Here is a 20,314-nt window from a genome sequence, read left to right on the forward strand (position 1 = left end):
CCTTGTCACGGAAGAGACTCTGTGACCCAGTGCTGGGTGTGGGAAGGCGGTTACCCTTGCTGCCTTTGCAGCATCTGGGCTCTGAACTGCAGGACAGTGCTGTGTCCCAGAGCACAGGCTCCTGTGCCTAGAGAGCCGCTCACACTGGTGCTTTCCCTCCATCCCCCACCCTCAAAACAGACACTCTGCTTGCTCTCAGGCCTCGGCTTCACTCAGGCTCCTGGAACCTCACTGTCTAGGCCTCACTGTCCCTCCCTTGCTGCCCAGCCCTGAGAGAGACCCCTTCCTGTCACCCTCATGTATAAGGAAGCTCCATCCCTTCTACCCACACATGTTAACACTGCACTTCATTGCTTGCAGGAAGAAAAAACAAAGCCACTTGTCTCTCATAGCAGCTCCATTTTAATTTTAAAGTGACAGATGTAGAGATGGAATAAAATCTGAAGCAACACTGTACAGAAGGCCACTTACATGACAGGAAGGAGCTGGGTATAATTTTGCTCCATTTGTCAACTAAACGGTAGTTCTCCATCATTTGTCAGAAGCTACAGCGTAGGAGAGGCACGCTGGAAGGGTGCTCCATTTCAAGTCGATCTTTAGGTGGGCTTGATTGGGAAATTGGCTTTCAGTCTCCTGACCAGTGGTCCAGATAGGCACAGGTGGGCGCTCTCTACTAGAGCAGCTATATCCCACCAGCCAGCAGTGCTATCACCTGCTCACCCCGTGACCTGCTTTGTGGCCCACCCAGGAGTCCCCATCTGGGTTCAACTTGGGTGCCATTGGACAAGACAAGGGCCCACCCAGCAGCTCACAGGTAGTGGTTTCTCTTCATGACTGGAAAGAAACAGTGATGGCCTGAAGTTAAGGTAATGCTAATTCCAGGTGTGGACTGCCTACCAGGAAGGAGGCAACAGCTAACACCCTGCACCAGCCTTTTTGGTAGCAGTTCACACAGATGGATGAGGCCCCAGAACGGCCTGCCTGTTCCCATAATGTGACCTCAGTGGGACACCCTTCGGGATATGGCTGTGAGTTAAGGAATAACCTTTCAGAGCCCAGCTGGAAGAATGTAGGAAGGATAGTAGGGTATTCCCAGTCCTTCAAGTCACCAGTGATACAGGAGAGTTTCATTTTCAAGTAAGCACTTGGGTGGGCTACGGCTACAGGGGTTCCAACAGAAAGCATGAAAACCAGAGAACTGGGGCGGGGTCACTGGTGTGTCCTCCCACAGGACTCAGGAAGTTCAGAGAATCTCCAGGAGAGGTGAGTACAGACTCCTGTGTCCACAACAACCATCTGGGGGCACCGAGCAAAGCATGTAGGACCTTGGCGTGGACCAGGACTGTGAAACCCCATGCACGTGCTGTGTCCGTGCAGACATTTATCTGGAACCTGGACTCAGAAGTGGCCTATCAGCAGCCCTGTGTGCAGGCCCTCCGCAACTTCCAGGGTACAGGGGTGAGAAACCAGTTGCAGACACAGCTGAGATACCTACTGTGCCTCCTGGCCTGCAAGGGGCTGGGGGTGGCTTTGAGCCAAGTGCTACCAGGAGCTGAACAAACAGCAAAGCCACCAAAAGCACAAAATGTCAGTATGGTCACCAGCATTCCCTCGATGGTACTGAAAGTGTGGACAGATAGATTCTATGGGCAGACTGATGTGACTTACATGTAAAACATTTAAATGTGAGCCAAGCATAACTTAAATCAGAACCAAAGGAAAAACAAAAGAAATCCAAAGACAGCCACGGAGAACGCTGAACACACACAGGACACCCCAGACATAGCCATTACAGGACACCATTTCATTGTGCCGATGTTACACTGCCCCTGTGTCACACTGCCTGGCACTGCACACCCGCACGGGGCCCATCCTCGTCCTCCTCGGAGGCATCGCGCTGTGGGCGCCAGCCCTGCTCGCCAGCACTGAATTCCTGCAGCTCGGCCTGCTCCATGTCCTCTGTGACCCGCACCTTCTGCCGAGGGGGCAACAAGGCTTCCAGCTGTGGTAGCTTCTCTGGGGACAGCCAGTACTGCTCAGGGAAAGTCACCTGTAGGAGGGGACAGAATGATGCGACTTGTCCCTTCTGGTACCAAGGCAGCACCCCCGGGAAGAAAACAGTGCACTTACTAGGAACTGTATGACCAGCATCCCCTTCTCCAGGGGGGCCTTGTAGATAGGCATCCCCTCATTGCGCACACATCGCAGGTCCCCATGCTTTACCACCTCACCTGCCACAGAGAAGGTCAGGTATGACACAGGAAACCAGGGCCTGCAGAAGTCAGCCTCTCTTGGGCAGACCTAAGAGGCAGCAGAAGCCTGTGCCAGGCTGCTGGCCTCACCTCCTCCACCTGGCTCAAGAGGGGATTTTCCAACCCAATCACAAGAAGATGTAGTACCCCTAGTCCTTGCAGGTCTCTGATCTGCATGCAAGGGAATTAGAATGTCAGCGAGTCAAGGACAGGACGCAGGTCATGTGCCTCACCTGCCTCTACAATGAGTAAAGAGAATTTGCACTGTGTGTGTTTGTCAAGAATTTCCCACCACTGCAGTGCTTTCCCTTGATCCAGTGTGTACACATATATGCACATGTTCTCATGCTTGCATATACACACAGGGAAAATGGAAAACCATATGGTATAAAATGTTAACTACAGATAAAACCAGCTATGAAGCCTCCTACTGTTTTTATAACTTTTTATAAGCTTGAAATTGTCTCCAAGTAAAAAGGTTTTTAAAAAACCACAAACTTAGGTCAATGCTTAGAAGTATAATTCCATTTCACACAATCCCAGAGAGAATCAGAGAGAAAACTCAGGGAAAAACGGAACAGGTCAGAATTGGCAAAGAGGCAGAGAGCAGAGGAACAGGCCCAGAGCAGGGCAGCTCCGTGTGGGTGGCTGCAGGGTCACACAGTCCCCTGGACTCCAGGTCTTATCCCAACCACCATGACCGCCACACCCTGCACAAATTTATCAGCTAGTCACCTCCCAGCCACCCCTTCCTACCCTGCTTGCCCAAAGCAGCTTTTGACCCATAGCCAGGAAGTCACCAGAACAACCCCGCTGTTGGCCATAGGCAGGCCCTGGTGTCAGGCATCTGGATAGCTGTGTGCTGTTTGGGAATGGTTTAAGAAAGGCCTGATAAGAACTAAGGAGTAATAAAACCCAAAATGTGTATATTTTGTTGTAAAAAAGAGAGGGAAAAAAAAGAGCTCTAAAGGATACAACAGCAAGTGTGTTTAGGGGTGTTAAATAACTGACCATATTAATGTTTTGATTGGATCATTGAACACAACTGTTTGCAGTCTCACTGTTTGAATGTCCACTTTGTATTCTTTGATACTGTGATTTGAGCAACTATTTCTAAGATGATAATATGTAATCTATTAACTGGTGATTTCTTACTGTTTTTTTTTTTGTAGTTCTATATTACGTGTACCCTTACACAGCTTTGTTTTGTTTTGTGTTTTTCTCTTTTTCCTTTTAAATAAAATTAAAAAAAAAAAAAAAAAAAGAAAAGAAAAGCCTGGACCTGGCCTCACCCTGCTTCCAGTTCGTGCTAGCAGAGCCCACATATGACCAGGACCCAGGCTACAATGACCACCAGCCCTGTGAGGTCGAGCTTAGGCCCTAGGAAGCCTCCCTTGACTGCTCACTGGTGGGGATGCCTCTGAAGATGTCTTTGTCTCATAAAATTTGATTTTGAACCCTCTCTCCTGAGTGGTTGACAACACAGAAGCCAGAGGAAAATGTGGACAAATCGACACACAGCTCACTTGACAGAAAAACACCATTGTTTTTAACAGCCATGCTCTCTTCTACAAAACTTCTTTAAAATTGAAGTGCTGGACATGGTGGCACAGGCCTATCATCTCAGCACTTGGGGCTGAAACAGAAGGATCATTGAGTTTGAAGCCTGCCTACACTACATAGTGAGATCCCCATCTCAAAAAAAAAAAAAAAAAAAAAAACCAGAAAAACTAAATAAAAACTAAAATTGAAGTTTAATTGGCAGATGCAACTAGAATTTCAGGCCCTAAGATTTCTATTGAAGATTTTTGTCCCCAGCTCTGTATTTCGTGCCCTTCCCAACTAGGAAAATAGGAAATGAAAACCTCTGATCATTACCGATGACTTTAAATTTAGAGAAAATCAGGTCCCAGTCACAGAGGTCACACGTCCCACCCAGAGCAAGCACAGTGGGGCCCATGGAATGTTACCTGGTCTGGATGTGATAACAAGGATTCGATCATCCAGTGTTTTTATGGTCTTCTTGAAGCCACAAAGAGCTTCAGAGAGCTGAATTTTCATTTTCATGATCAAGTCGTGGCCTCTTCTCTGAAAGACACTATGATCCTTCTGATCAAGCACAATTATGATATTGCCAGGTTCCAGCTCAGGCTCCTGGTCTCCTTCGCCATGAAATAGTATCTTTTGCCCATCTTTCATACCTATGGAACATCAGCCCTTTCTGATTAGCCATTTCTCATAAAAACCGTACTTTCTCCGAGCTTTTAAAGAAGGGACGCAGGGTCCTTTGGGGCCCTTCCAGTTCTCAGCCTCCCAACCACAATTGTGCATGGGGAGGACTAGGTCCAGGCCACAGGGACACAGCTTCCTGGGGCCATGAAGGCCCTGGGCTATGCCTACAGGTGTGAAGGGAGTGTGAGGTGGCACATCCAGTCTATACCACACGCCCCAGCTCCAGCCCCGTGAACCCACAGAGAGGCCACACTGAACACGAGACCACCACCTGCCTCCCAGATGGCATGTGGTTCTGGGGATTGAGAAGGATGGGACAGCCAGTGAGTCTTTCTAACACATAGTATGAACATAGGCACAGGGTTAGGCTTAAGTGAGGAGTCCTTTCTCTGTACTTGAGTTGGTATGGATGTTGATTCTTGAACTTTTGGTCTCCTCCTTGAGCTAAAGTGTGTTTGCTGGCATGGAAAACCACAGAACACTCAGGAAATACTTGGAAAACAGCTGGGACCTAAGTGAAATACAGTGATACCACCAGGCAAGACAAGCAGCAAGACAAGACAATCTAGATAGAAGAATCTGATGCCTCAGGGAGGAACATGGAAGAAAGGGGTGTGAGCTATCAAGACACAAGCTCCAATGGACAACAGGAAATACAGGTGCCAAAGGAGGTTCTGAACATGGTCCAGGGAGGGCAGTGAACCAAAGCTGAGGTCAGGTAAGAGTTGAGGGCATCAGAAAACCTTAAAAGAAGTTGGTGATCACAGGCAAGCAGAGGCAGCAGGACAACCTTGGCGGGTGCCATGGAATAGACATATGGTCAGGAGGGCCAAGGGAACCCCTGAAAGCAGGAAGAGTCCTGGCACACCCTGGCATCCTCTAATTCCAGGTTGTGTGCAGCTCAAGTCCCTAGTGCCAAGCCTGAGTAGGGAGCCCCAGTGCCATGCAGCCTCACCTTTCTCCACGTGTACCTCAATGATCTTCTTCTCCCGGACTACCTTGGCACCGTTGCAGTTTTCACACCGGTCCTTGGGGTTGATGCGCTCGCCCTGGCCCTTACATTCCACACACACAGTCTGGATCTGCTGCACCATGCCTGGCCCGATCTGCTGGATATGGATCTGCATCCCCTGTCCCTTGCACAGTGGGCATTTCTCCACAGAGTCCTTCTTTCCACCGACACCTGGGGGTGGTGGTGACAGGAGTGAGGACTCTGCTGTTCCCTTCCCGTGTCCCCTGAGCACCACAGTAGAAGGGTAGGCAATCTACTGTTGGAGGGCACATGGGCTGCAAGTCTCTTTACAGTCATGAAAAGCAGTGTGGGAGAGCCTGAAGGGACCTAGCCGTGCCAGATGTTAACATGTGACCTGACACCATTGTGTTTTTGGCTGTATTGATGCAAATTTATTATTTTAGCCTGATTGTGTTTCCATGGGACGGGGATATAGCTCAGCAGCGTAAGCACCTGCCTGGTAAGCATGAGGTTGTGAGTTCGATCCTTGTTAGCAAAATAATAGAAGAACATCAATTGTGTTTTCTTTCATCCATCTCAGGATGGAAAGACATCCAGGGTCACAAGCCAGGGAGGAGGCTGGGCTGTAAATATTCAAAGGACAGGAACTCTGTCAACGGAAGCAGCCACCAGCTTGACAAATCCTTTGTGGGACAGTGGGGCCTGGGCCACATCAGTTACCTTTACATCAAAGTGAAGGTTCATCAAACGATAGCCAGGCTGCAGGTTCACTAAATAAAGCTTTGCTGGACCACAGGTGCATCCAGTCATTCATGCACTGGGCCCACAGAATTGGGAGATTGTAATAGACTGTGTCACCCTTTACAGAAAAACCTTGCCAACCCTGAAGTTAGGTGAGTTGTCTTGATTCGGACATTTAAAAAATAACTATCAACAAGTTAAATAAATGTACAGCCCAAATAAAACATCCATTCAGGCAAATAGCTGTGGCCTCAGGCTGCCTGACCCTTGAGTTGGATAAAATGTTATTTTTCTTTGAACAATGAAACAAGCAGACTTGCTTCTAGACCTAAAGCATCAGTACTGTGAGATTCATTGAAAATTTAATTTTTACCTTCACATTTCTCACAAATTACATTTTTCTGGAGGGCCAATTTCTTGGTGACTCCATTATACAAATCTTCCAGAGTTACAGACAACTGATGCACAACATTCTTGCCTTACAAGGGGGAAAAACCAGTTAGTAATAGTGTAACAAACAGACCAAAGTGTTGAATTCCACCCACATGACCCTGCACTTAAGGACATCGAGTTCCTCTTCCTCTTCTGCAGGAAGTGACCCTCCCGTTACACTTCTTCTACCCTCTGGCCTCTGCCAACACCAAGAGTTAATACCCCATCTAACATCAACTAATTCTCAGTCATTAATGGGCATCAGCAAAACAGACTTGCTACCTTTATTTTCTGAGAAAAAAAAAAATCTGAGAACAGGGAGATTCCTAACTGAAAAACAGAAGGCTCAGTGACAATTGAAAAGATGTTAGCAATGACACTTGTTAACCAAATCCTCCTTTTATGAAAACAGCCCTTCCTCATAGATAAATGTGTGACAGCCAGAGGTGCTGGGCCGGTCACTGAAACCCTGCTTGGGCATCAGTCTCTTGTTTCTGTAATTTGTACCCGTGTGTGGACTCTTTCCTCTGCCTGGCTCTTGTGTCTGCACCCAAGATGGTGGGCACCTGTTCCTTGGGGTGGGACAGCTCCTAAGGCTGGGTCTCCCTGCTGCCCAGAGTTCTTGTTGTCTCTGGGACAAGGTATCCTGCCTGCCTGGTTGTTAACTTCGAGAGATGACTTATTGAAGGGCATGAAGTTTTTCATCTTATTGCAGCAGGGAGCTGGACAAGAGAATGTCCAGGGTTTTAATCACATTCACTTTATCAATTATGCCAGCAGATGACATACCAGAGAACAGGTAGGGATTATTCCCTAATAAACACTTGGTGACTTTTAGCACAGGGTATTCACAGGACTGGCACCCAAGATTTTTAAAGCTCAAATTATAATGTGAGAACAAGCACATTTTTCTAGGGAACTCATTGACCAAAACCAAATTTCTTACAAATAATGCAGGTTTTTTTCTCCTGATTTTATCAAGAGTTGTACTAAGCTCAATTATCTATCTGGTATTAGGGTTCAAAGAAGGTTGTCAGCAGTGCATAGGGCAAGGGTAACGGGCCTGGACCACCGGGGATCACTGACCACAGAGGTGGTATCTGAAATCTGGTAGAGGAGAAATGAGGAAGAGCAAGCCCCAGAACTCAAAACTGGGTACCATTTGTAAAATACCAGGGACCACTTATAAAATATGAGGTGGCGAATTTTGTTATCCAGGAAATCCTGAGCCAGCCAGGAAAACGAGATAGCACTAAACATGGCAGGTCCCATCTGGAACGGGACAGCCCACTGGCCCTGGCTCAGGCCAGAACCCAGGCCATGGGTGAGGGCAGGTGGATCTCTCCCTCAGGAAAGAAACCCTGGTGCCTCAACGCCATAAGAAAGGACAAGAGGGAAAAATGAATTTGACTTTCCTCCTTCCTACCCACGACCCTATTTGCTCCTCCGTCTGGTGCTTGAAGGCTGTAAGAATTACTAAGTATACTAGCGACCCCTCACTGAAACTCCTCCTTGGGTATCAAGCTCTTTACTTGTTTCTATAACTTGTGGACTCTTTCCTCTGCCAGGCTCTTGATTCTGCACCCAGGACAGTGGGCACCTGTTCAGGGATGGACATCTCCTGAGGTCCAGTCCTAGGGACTACCGGGGATGAGTAAATGACAATTGCACCCTTTCAAACACAGTCTGTCCTGAGTCCAGCAGCACTTGTAATTTTGCAAACAACAAAACTTGTTTACATCCCGTTAGAAACATTTTACCTCTTCTCTCTCTCGCCATCCTTCCTCCACCACCAAAGAACATGTCAAAGATGTCCATGGGAGAGGAGAAGCTGGGGCTGCCCAAGCCTCCTTCTTTAATTGCTTGTTCCCCGCCCTGGTCATAAATCTCCCTTTTCTTTGGATCTGAAAGCACTTCATAGGCCTGGGATATGAGTTTAAACTTTAAAAGAAAAGGAGAGAGAGAGAGAAAGAGAAAGATTTAAAAAGAGAGAGGAGGTTTGAGTCATTTTATTATTTAAAAAAAAAAGCACCATCAAAATATAAACCAATCACAGGAACCTGCACTCAGTCCCTCCAGCTGCTGGAAGCTGACTTCTGCTTGCTGCTTCTCTAAGGGTGACACACAGGGCCAGTGCTGTGAGGGACTAATGACGGGGACACTGCAAGGACTGGAGAGAAAGCAGGGCAAAGGAAAGTTTCTCCCACTCTGGCTGCACCAGGCAGAGAAGCAGAGCCCAGTGAGGAGGAGGCAAAATCCAACTAGGCCACCTCTGTCTCCAGGCACAGCCCGGGACTCCAGGTGCTGCTATGGCTTCGAGTTCCCGGGGATCGATTTACTCATGAACAGCATGAAATTCACCTGCAGGTACCGTGAACACCTAGCAACACTAGACACAGAGTGTGAACTGCACTCATGCTCCCCCGACGCCTGTCTCTTCCTAGGTCTCCCCAGATTGTAGCTACTGGCAACACCAACTGCACCCTGCAATGGATCACTCTGGCACTGCCTTTCCACTGGTGTCCCTGAGACAGACGCAGTACCCAAGTGTGACAATGCTGCCAAAACTGGAACCCAACTATGAGAATCAGAAAACCCAAGGCATAGTGGTTCTGCAAAACTAGGGAAACTAAACACAGTGAATGGTCCAGGGATGCATCCTGCACAGGGAAAAAGGGCTACCAAAGGCATTATTAGGGAAGCAGAGAAATGCAGTTTTTTAAAAAATGCAGTTTTAAAAAAAATTTACACTTCTTGTGTTTAATAATTGCATTATGGTTACCAACAAGGTGTCCTTGTTCCTAGGAAAAACATGCTGAACTAATTAGCACTGAGTGACTGTGATATAAGCAAAGAGTATTAATATCAGAGATTGCTAAACCAGTGTGTATTCTCTGTATGAACACCTTGATTTACATAACAGAGACCACTAACACAATCATTATCATAGGTACGGGGGCTGCAGGCATTCCCTGGGCTACTCTTGTCTTTTTGCTAAGCAAGTGGACATCTCTAAAACAGATCTGAATACTAAAACATGCAAATTCTGTCCTTCTCCCCGTTGCCACTGTCCACCTCGGCCCACCGTGCCCTCAGCAGCCTGAACCATTGCACCAGCTTCCCTGCCCCGCTTCCAGCGTCTCTTCACCCCAACCAATGTTCTGCCCAAACCTCCTGACAGTTGTAGCCACTGAGAGTAAAAAGCTGGTCCCAGATCACCTAGCAACCCAGCTGAACCCTCTTGCCATCTTCCTGTCCTATGCCCAGTTCTGTGCCAGCTCTGCTAGCTTCCTTCTTTCCCTATAAGGCCACTCCATTCTTTAGCAGAAATGTTGAAACGTATGGGCTAGGTGTTGCATAGCATAATTGGGAAAGCAGTTAGGCCTCTAGCAAGTCAGGGCCTGTATGCAAATCAGGAAGGGTCATGTAGCACGTTCTATGGGGATGCCCACCAAACACTGTGGAGACTCACAGATCTGTAGGCTTACTAGCTGAACCCAAGAATCCTGAGCATTCAAGCAGAAGCTGGGTCTCACAGGGAGGGGGATCTCCCTGCCTACACTGGTCCCTCCACCCAGCCTCTGGGACCAAAGATTTCCACTTCTAACTCAGTTCCTGTCTGGACTCCTTGCCTCCACTGGAGATGAGGGCTCTGGCCTTTTAGACTGTGATCTTCTGCATAGACCCTCAACAGACCAACTGTTCAGCTGGAGAAGATGGCTTAGAAGACAGTGCAGCAACTTGCAAAAGTATTTATGATAAAATACTGAGTAAAAGAGAGAAAAAAAGCTCATGTATCAGGCCGGCCACCTATGGTCATCCTGGGAGAAGTTTCTGTAGGACGCACAGGCGCGGACAGGGTGATGTGCTCTTAGTGAGGTTTCCTATGCATTCTGAAACTTCTTACACTGTTAGGAATTTTACCTTGAAGATCTAATATTCATCCTACAATGAAATTGACCAAAAGACCAAACTCATCTCAACAGGGCAGCAGCCAGGAAGATACCCCTATCACTACCCCTGAAAGGGATCATTTTGTTTCCCTGCCATCTGCCACCCTGGGTCTTGCAAAAGACCAGCCACAGAGACAGACAGACACAAACTCCACACAGAGCAGCCTGTGTGACAAACAAATGCAGGCTGCCTGACACTTAGCAACACAGGACAACAGGGCAAAACAAAGACCAACACCCACGACCTTCTCAGTTGTCCCATGTAAGGTGGAAAAGGATCAGCTTAATCTATTTTTGAAGAGACATTAATAATGCAGTGACAAATTCAAGTGAAAAAAAAAAAAACCAAAGGTTCCACCAATGACAATACAGTTACAAAGTTAGGTGAAGAAAGAAAAATGAGATGTTCTGCCTCCAACTACGTAAAGACCCTCACAATAAAGAAAAGTTCTGAGAGCTGCTGCTGGACCTCACTGCTAAGTTCTTCTCTGGCTTGACATGAATGCAGGGCTTGGCTAGAAATAAATATGAGTTTAAAACCAAGCAAACAACCTTCCCAGACAGGTATACATAGAGTGAAAGCTGCACATGTGTAAAGAGCAAACCTACTTTTTTTTTTTTTTTGCTTTCTTTCTTTTAAACTTCAGGCCCCACGAGCACACTCATTTCACTCAGTATTCACATGGCCGTGAACTCACTCCGGGTAACCACTATGAGGCTTGACCTAAAACCAGGTCACAGGCTTTCCCACACAGCTGTTGCCAGCCGGCTGGAGCAGGAACTGACCAGCCAGGAGCCCTCAGAGGACACATCAGCAACAGACTCAGAAAAGACAGGGAACAAGGCTGTGAATCTCACAGCAAGCCTAGGACATTCACAGCTACAGTAAGCTACCTAAATATAGAGGGAACAGACGCCAGCAGGGAGGGAGGAACGGTCTTGCACAGAAGCATTTTAGACTTATGACAGTCACATTCAGCACACGGCTAAATATAAATATTCTATCACCGTTCCACCAGCCAACCTTCCCGAGCAGCTGGCCCCAGCTGGCAATGCCTAATGCAGGCGGGTCTTTTGATCCATGTATTATTGCCACAGGTCTAAAAGCTAAGATGGTGGTGGTGGCTTGAAAAGTGGCACAGGATCACTGCTATCAGCTGTTCTGATCCCTCTAGGTTCCCTGGAGTTTTATAAGAAAAGTCCAGGAGTGAAGGGAGACCTGGGAGTCTAACAAACTGTCCTTCAATGCCTGATCCAAGTTACCTATTCCAGTGGACCATATCCTCCTGGAGCAGAATGTCGCTGTAAATGACAGAAAAAGTTTAATTTAGGTCTCTAAGAGCAGGCATGCCCAGTCTATTATGATGGCACTCAGGATCGACTGTGGTCAGTGTAATTGGAACACACATAACAAGTAGCTCTGTGAGCCTCAGATCCCTCCACGTCTGTGAGCTGGGTGGGCAGGAAGGGGCCCTAGGTGAGACCTTGGGCGTGTGCAAAGCAGGCTGGGACAGGAAGTCACCTCAATGTTAATGCATCAACGGAGAACCCAGCACAATGCAGCCCAGTACCCTGGTGTCAGCTGGCACCCCCGTTCTGCTGCACTGCCTTAGCGTCCCATGGGGGTCCTAGAGAGGAGCCTCCATACCCTGACCCCGGGAATCGGGCTCCACAGTCACTGGTGGGGTGAGGGAGGCTGGAAGATACTAGGGTACTGGTCCCTGGCCTTACCAGCAGGCTGGCCAGCCCCCTTACCAGACCACCCTGATCCCAGACTCCCCCACCACCCTCCTGGTCCCCCCATCCATCCCCTCTCCCAGATCCCTGCACCTGGTCTGTGGTCCCATCCCGTCCTGCCTGCCCCCATCCCAGTCCGGGCCCCTACACTCCACTTCTCTGGCTGGGGTTCTGGCGGGGATGGGGGTGGGGAGCGCATAGCACCCTGTCTAGACCTCTCTCTGCCCTCGGTCCCCTCTCGGTTCCCCCTACACCCTTATGCCCTCGGTTGCTAAGTCTTCTGTCCCCCGCGGTCCCCAGGGGCCCTGTCCACCTCCTGACCCCTTCGGTCCCCGTGCCCCCGCCGCGTCCCCGCCCCCGCACCCGGTCGCCCTCGCTCGGGTTCTTGTCGGGGTGGTAGCGCAACGCCAGCCTCCGGTAGGCCCTGCGGATCTCGTCGGGCGCCGCGCTCGGTTTCACGCCCAGGACGTCGTAGAACTGCGTCTCCTTCACCATCGCCACGGTCCTGCGCCCCGGCCGGCCGGCGTCACCGTTGTCACTGTCAACGCCTTGCGCTGGCGCCTCCCTCCCGCTGGCTCCCCGCAGTTTTATCTTTTATCGGCGCAGGCGGGCGCGGTGACGGCGGTGGCAACCGTGGCGACCGTGGTGACCGTGACGACACAGATCCCAGAACCTTTGGGGCTCCGCCCCGCTCGCGACCGAGGCCCCGCCCTGTCTTGGGTCTGGGTCCGAGTCTTGTGGGCGTGACACCCCCCCAATTCCTGTCTAGCCTGTCTGGTTGTGTTGACCTCTGTGTGGTCACAGGACCCCACCGTTGGATTTAGAGGGTTGAGGGGAATAGAGCATTAAGCCATGGTGGCCCCCTTTACCTCAAGACTGGGGTGACCTTGGTCCTTTCTAATACTGCAAGGGGCCTAGGAGATCCCAGGTACAAAGAGTGGCCCCTCCACTGCCCATAATGGGGAGCCTATGAGTCCCTCCAGGATGTGCAGGAAACCCTCCAAATCCCCTGAGGTGGACAGAGATCCCTCTTCCCCCTGAGGTTGCCCCATCTGTGTGCCAGCCACCAAGGCAGGCCCATGCTAGGGGGCTTAGTGTTGCCTCAGATAATGATTAGTGCCTCCAAGGCCCTGCTGGGGCTCGGGAGCCAAAATGAAGACCCCCAAAGAAGCTGGCTGTGCAAGGCACCACCACCATCAGGGTGCTGCAGGCTCCTTAACTTCTGCTGAGCAAGTATGTGGTGAGGGGTGAGGAGGTGTTACCCCCTCCCAGGGTAGCCTATGGGGTTGGGGGTCCTGAGCCCTGTCCCCTTCCACATTCAAAATGAGTGACAAGCGCCTTCATGTCCAAGAGCAATGCATCTGCTCATTTCCAGTCCTGGGATGTGTTTTTTCCTCTGAATTAGGCCCCTGTAAATCAGTTGCCTTGGGCAGATCCTCAGCAGAAGGTCAGGATCCCAGGACCAGGGAGCATGGACCACAAGGGGGTGACTGAATACATGGTGAGGGTTTAGATTCAAGAAATTTATCGCTGCAAGAGACACATCATCATGAATCCTCCTCAAAATACTCCCACCTTGCTTCAAACACACACCATTCCTGCCACTTTGGGAAGCAGTTCTAGAAGTCTTGATTCATGTCATCACAAGGTCTGATTAAAAACAGAGAATAAGGGGGTTTAGCTCCGCAGGCTAAGTGCCTGCCTGGCAAGCATGAGGTCGTGAGTTCAATCCCTGGTACCAAAAACAAAGAACACTGTGCTGAGTGTCATCCAACAGAAAGGCAGGCTCATAGCAACATGACAGTGCATCATCCACCTTATACATAACATTGGGCATCGTTAAACTTCTGTCTCTTCCCCAGAGTCAAAATGAACAGGAAAGGTCAACATTTTGAATCATTTCAGGACGTGCAGGCAGCCATGACAGCTCAAAGATAGGAAAGTGGACTTCAGGGACTGCTTCAGAAAGTGACAGAAAAATGGATAAGTATGTGTGAAGCTGGGGGAGCATCTTTAGGGAGATTCATGGCAGTGTGTCCTTTAATATAATAAAGGTTTTTAATCTAAACTCTATCTGTCATACTTCAGTGTGAGCCTCATGCTCTGAACCTGTTCCCCTTCCCTCTGCAAGACATGGTCCCTGTCAACTGCTTGCCTTTCTTGTGGGGCCCTCCTGAGGATCAAGTGGAATGATAGACAGGTGAAACCTAGCCATTCATGGGGAGTCCCAGGAAACTCCTCAAAACCCCTGTGACCAGGCTGTGTATCCCAGCCACCACCCCAGAGCTGCTGTGGTCAGAAGCAGCAGCATGTATGCAGAGCTCCCTTGGGGTTCCAACATGAGGCCGGAACTGAGAGTGACCGTTCATCCCTGTGCATGAGTTCGGAGTCAGTTCTGTGGACTACTGACATCGCCAGGATGGTCCTGTGCAAGAGGGGAGGGATGACTTCAAGGTGAGCTGAGTGTAGAGGATGGAGCTGTGAACCCTGGTGTCTGTGAAACCTGGGTTCAAATCCAAGTCCTATTCTTCCTGGCCCTGTGACTTCGGGCAGGTCATTTCATATTTCTGAACCTCAGTTTCTGCAATTAATAGTACCCACCTCAACCTTGTGAAGCCCCTGTATACAATCTCAATAGATGTTGATACAATTTTTATTGTTTGCTTTTGTCTAAGCGAAAAGCTGATAAAAGATTTTCCTTGACCAAGTTCTAACCAGCCTCCTCTGAGTCCTCTGCTCGGAGTAGGCCTCACCCTGAAACAGTTCCTAATAGCTCAAGACCATATCCCTAAGATTACCCTCTTTTGTCCCTAAAGTGCCTGCCTGAGGAAACTGCAGGCTGCTAGAGAACTCAGTTTGTTCCAGCTACACCCGAGAAGAGGGCTGTCTCTGGTCTCTGTGGAAGGGCAGAAGCCGAACTTTGATCATCGCCCTGGCTCACATAGCTGGGCTGGTCTTCTTTACACTGACCACCCTTAGTAATATTCACTTCTCTGGCTCTGCTGATCTGTATTTGTCCATCTTTCCTCTCTCATCCTCCTGGAAAATTCCGAGATGCTTTTGTACAAATAGAAAGAGATCAGTTTATACCAAACTCTTCCCTCTTACAACAGAGATTCCTGGTTAAAATCTGCCCTCAAATGACCAGTTATGTTGAACATTTTTTCATTTATTTGTCATTTCTACTTCATCTAAGATGTGTATATTCATTTCAGAAGCCCATTTTTGGATTGGGTCTTTAAATTTGGGAAGTCTGATTTTTTTTTGAGTTCTTTATATATTCTAGGTGGTAGTCCTTTCTCTGAAATACAGCTGGGAAAATATTTTTCCCACTTTATGGGTTGTCTCTTCGTTGTGTTGGTGGCTTCTTGCTGTGCCAAAGCTTTGTATTTTTTAATATTTATTTATTTATTTACTTATTTTTTTGGTACCAGGGATTGAACTCACAACCTTTCACTTGCCAGGCAGATGCTTATACCACTGCACTAACTCCCCAGCCCTGCAAAAGCTTTTTAATAAGATGAGATCCCAGTGGTTGATTGTGACAGTTCCTGTGCAATTAGGGTATATTCATAAAGTGTTCACCTACACCAGTGTCAGAAGTTCTACCTATTTTATCTTCCAGCAGATTTAGTGTTTCTGTTTTAATGTTTAGATATATGATCCATTTCAGTTTTAGTTTAATGCATGGTGAAAGATATGGAGCTAAGTTTAATCTTTGGCACATGGAAAGCCAGGTTTTCTAGCACCATTTATTAAACAAACATCTTCCAGTGAAGCTGTTTGACCCCTTTATCCAAAATAAGGCGGCTGAGTGTGTTTGGAGTTGTTTCTGCATCTGTAATATGTTCCATTGATCCCTGTTTCTGGGGTTTGTTTTTGTTTTGTGTGTGTGTGTGTGTGTGCTGGGATCAAACTCATGACCTTGTGCTTGCCAGGCAGACGCTTATGCCACTGAACTAAATCCGCACCCCCCACTTTTTAAAAGAGAATAAAACCAAGCAAAATAAAACAGAATAAAGCCAATCAAAACAAACCAGTATAAGTGACACAGGACTTTAAAACAATAAACAATCAGCAATGGTTATCATAATGCCTATTGTCTTCAAAATAGCTACAGATACCTTCAGACATAATAAAAATCAGAACAGAATAGAACCAATAAAAATAAAGCAGTGCATATAATAAAGGACTTCAAAACAAGATAAGTGTAAATCCAAAATGGTTACCATAGTAAATCTTGTTATTGTTGAAATAGCTGCCCATGCCATTGGATATAATAAAAACAAAACAGAATAAAACCCAACCCAACAAAACAATGAAAATGATACAGGACTTCAAAATGATAAGGAATTAATGGCTACCACCTTCAGAAGGAGACCACCCATAGATGTTACACTGTGTATTATTATGCTCTGAATAGATGATCAAACTACTGGCTTTAGACTTGCAAAGTCAATGAAACACTAAACACTACAAGAATTAAATTGTATTCTACTTCAATAGCTATCACCACACCCTGTGTTTTTCTGGATAAGCTAAGTTGCTTATGGAAGTGGGGGTAGGGGGTTGGCTCTTGTTTCCCAGCATGGAAAAAGGCTGGCGTCTGGCTCTCTCCAGTGGCCGGCAATGGCACTGACTTGCAGGCAGGGCTGGCTTCTTGGTCACTTCTTGTTCTCTGCCCTCCCCCGCCCCCCACAGTCCATGAATGGTGCTGACTCACAGGAAAAGGCACCTGGCTCTTTGGTCTTTTTTTCTTTCTTCTTTCTTTCTTTCAACTATTTCCTTTTTTGGTACTGGGAATTGAACTCAGGGCCTCACACTTGTCAGGCAGGGCTGCACCACTGAGCTACATCCTTGGTCCACCATGGTGTTTTTAATCGTAGCTTTGCAATATAATTTCACGTAAGGGATTATGATGTCCCTGCCTTGCCTTTGTTGCCCAGAATTGCTGTTGCTATTCTAGATCTCTCCTGGTTCCAAATGAATTTTGGGATTGTTTTCACTAATTCTGTGAGATTATGCTATTGGTATTTTTATTGGGATTGCATTAAATCTGTATAATAATTTTGGAAGTATGGTCATTTTCATTATATTGATTCTCCTACCCCAAAACAAGAGATATCATTCAATTTTCTGATAGCCTCTTAGATTTTCTTTTTCACATTACTGTAATTTTCAATATATAGATATTTTATGTCCTTGGTAAGATTGATTCCTAGGAATTTCATTTTTGGGGATGCTACTGTGAAAGGTTTTGTTTCCCTAATTTTTCTCTTGGTAAGTTTGCTATTTGGGTATAGGAATGCCATTGATTTTTGAGTGTTGACTTTGTATCTAGCTACATTACTGAATTTGGTTATTACCAAATAATAGAAGTCTTTTGATAGAGTTTTTGGGGTCTTCTATATAGAGTATCATGTCATCTGAAAATAATGATAATTCCTTTCCTATCCTTATTTCTTGTACTCTTTCTTTTGTCTAATTACTCTGGCTAATGTTCCCAGACTATATTGAATAAGAGTGGTGATAGTGGACATCTTTGTCCTTAGTTTCTATTGCTCCTGATTTTTAGAGTGAAAGCTTTCCATTTTTGTCCATTAGTATGATATTGGTTGTTGATTGATGGATTTTTATCAGATTGAGATAAAGATCATCTATTTCAATTTTCTATGGGGTTTTTATCATGGATGCACATTGGACTTTATCAAACACTTTTTCTGCATCTTTTGAGATGATCATATGGTTTTTGTCCTTGACTCTGTTAATATGGTGTATTATGGACTTCCGGGAGAACATGGCGGACAGATAACAGCAACTACTGGAGGCTCTCTGAAAGGCTCAGCTCAGAAGTCAGGAATAATGCGGACTAAGGAGACATGAGCCAGTAGAGATATGCTCTGCTGACTCAGGAACGAACTGGGCTGAGAGAAACCAACTTGGAATGTAGTCCTGGCGCTAAAATAGGAACAGAAAACACTCATTGTGGAGGCTGGACCCCGCACCACTGGAAACCACGATTTGGGTTTCCCGTCGCTCGGCGGCTGGCTGCCTCCACAGCGGCTCGGCAAGGAGAGAACGCGCAGAAGCTCTGGGAACGGGAGTCTGCGAACGGAGTCAAAAACAGGATGGACAAGGAGGCGTACACTGACTTGTGGCGAGGTGAGTGAGAGAAACTGACACTCTACCACAGTTTGACTCCAGCTGAGGGCTTTCTGGGCTCGGGCAGTCCTGTAAGAGCAGGGCACGGTGGCGACTCCAGCCACACATTCCCCTCTTGGACGGGATTGGTGAAAAGTGCCTGGCCTGCGTGACGCTGCGGGCAGACTTGGTAGGCTGGCCTAACCCAGATCCCAGAGCCTGACGGTGGCCCGGAGGGGCGACTGACTCCTGCGTAGGCTGCCTAGTCCGTAACGCCCTGATGCGCAGCAGTGGGCGGGAACACCTAGCCAGCGCAATTTGATCAGGCTGTGGCTGACAGGCAGGGAAGCCGGGCCTCCTATGTAAGCTTCCATATATATAAGGAACAGAGAATATGGGGAAGGGAAGCAACAAGAAAGGCTCCTCGGCCCCCAATTCTGAGAAACAGGCAATAGCGGACACCGCACCAATAGACATTAAGCGCCATATAGAGAGCCTCATAGACCAATTCAGGAATGAAGTTATCAATGACCTGAAGCTAGAAGTATGCAGAATAGTTAGAGAAATGCTAAGCACCACCCAGGAAAAAACAGATGGTGGAATGGAAGAACAGAAAAAGAGGGGAGAATTGTTTGATGGAGAAAACAGAGAAAGCATAGAGTACGTGAAGCAGGTTCAAAGGGACTATCAAGAAATTAAGAAGTCTATCCAAGACTGGCATAACAGCTTGAAAGAAACTAAGGACAGACTATCTGAACTGGAGGGCAGACTTGTAATATGGGAGAATGAAATGAAAAACTTCTTAAAAATAACAAAGAAACAAACAGCAATAATACAAAGACAAGAAGATGATAAGAGGAGCCATAACTTAAAGATTAAGAACATAAAAGAAGAAGTAGGGACACAAACAAGTGAACTACAAAAGCTACTCACAGAAATAATCCAGGAGAATTTTCCTAATTTAGCAAAAGGTAAAGATACTCAGATGTATGAGGCATACAGGACCCCAGCTACCTACAACCCTAACAGAGAAACACCCAAGCATATAATAATAAAAATTCCAGAAATTCAATACAAGAACAGAATATTAAAAGCTGTAAGAGACAAGAAACAGACCACTTACAAGGGAACACCCATCAGAATTACAGCAGATTTCTCTGCACAAACTATCAAATCACGAAGAACGTGGGGGGAAATAATTCAAGCTTTGAAAGATAATAATCTCCAGCCAAGATTGAGATATCCTGCACAACTGTCCCTGGAAATTGATGGAAAAACAAGGTGCTTCCAGGATAAAGAGAAACTGGGGGAATTTGCAACCACCAATTCAACCCTACAGAAAGTATTGCAGGATATTCTAAAAAAAGAAAAATACAAAGAACCCAGAAATAGTGGCGGGGAGGCCACAACAAATGGAGCAGAGAACAAAATGAAGAAGACAAACTGACAGCTACTGACAGAAAAAGAGCTCAACAGAAATGAGACAGAGAAGATTGGATGATAGGAACAGCTATTTTGGAGAAAATGACATCTTAATAGGTAATACTGATTTAGTATCATCTTGTTTTGAAGTCTCATCTAGCTTTTGTTCTTCTGTCTCCAGTGGTCTAAACAGGTTGTATCTTATTGGATTTTATTATGTATGATAGTATAAGCAAAAACCTTTTAAAGACAAGGAGATTATACAGAAACCATTGTTCATTTTCTGTTAGTCGATTCTAAATACTCTGTAATGCTGTCATTCTCTTAAATGGTTTTACATTGTTTTGATATACTTAATGCTACAGTATACGAAGTTGTACTCAAGGATTTCAAGGAAAGAGACAATATGGTAACTACTTTTGGGTCGGAAC

At 46.9% G+C, this 20,314-nt stretch overlaps 1 protein-coding gene across 3 annotated transcripts; it reads right to left on the reverse strand.

Annotated features, from left to right (window-relative positions):
• Positions 1-379: 379 nt before the first annotated feature.
• On the reverse strand, positions 380-12,970 carry Dnaja4 (DnaJ heat shock protein family (Hsp40) member A4). 3 transcript variants are annotated; one of them, XM_063243550.1, is made up of 8 exons: positions 12,684-12,823; positions 11,847-11,885; positions 8,391-8,571; positions 6,572-6,676; positions 5,440-5,667; positions 4,223-4,453; positions 2,131-2,231; positions 380-2,050 (listed from the first exon to the last, which is right to left on the reverse strand). In XM_063243550.1, exons 3-8 carry the CDS (start codon positions 8,446-8,448, stop codon positions 1,835-1,837), a joined length of 939 nt encoding a protein of 312 aa, XP_063099620.1. In that variant the 5' UTR covers positions 8,449-8,571; positions 11,847-11,885; positions 12,684-12,823; the 3' UTR covers positions 380-1,834. The 3 variants fall into 3 exon arrangements, with proteins under 3 accessions (XP_063099620.1, XP_063099621.1, XP_003463641.1); XM_063243551.1 differs by lacking the exon at positions 11,847-11,885 and adding an exon at positions 8,691-8,800 and having other exon boundaries at positions 12,684-12,821; XM_003463593.5 differs by lacking the exon at positions 11,847-11,885 and having other exon boundaries at positions 12,684-12,970.
• Between the last annotated feature and the right edge of the window lie 7,344 nt (positions 12,971-20,314).

This window comes from Cavia porcellus, unplaced genomic scaffold (genome assembly GCF_034190915.1).
Source record: "Cavia porcellus strain 051 isolate PalLab524CR breed Dunkin Hartley unplaced genomic scaffold, mCavPor4.1 scaffold_38, whole genome shotgun sequence".
In the NCBI taxonomy this organism is placed as follows: domain Eukaryota; kingdom Metazoa; phylum Chordata; class Mammalia; order Rodentia; family Caviidae; genus Cavia; species Cavia porcellus.

Bases quoted from the DNA above. Each gene is read 5' to 3' on its own strand.
- Dnaja4 (XM_003463593.5), bottom strand. From the start codon at position 12,815: ATGGTGAAGGAGACGCAGTTCTACGACGTCCTGGGCGTGAAACCGAGC. The intron at 8,572-12,683 runs GTGCGGGGGCGG...TTTCTTTTAAAG, and splicing joins ACCCGAGCGAGGGCGACCGG to TTTAAACTCATATCCCAGGC. The intron at 6,677-8,390 runs GTAAAATGTTTC...CCCCCTTGTAAG, and splicing joins GATGGCGAGAGAGAGAAGAG to GCAAGAATGTTGTGCATCAG.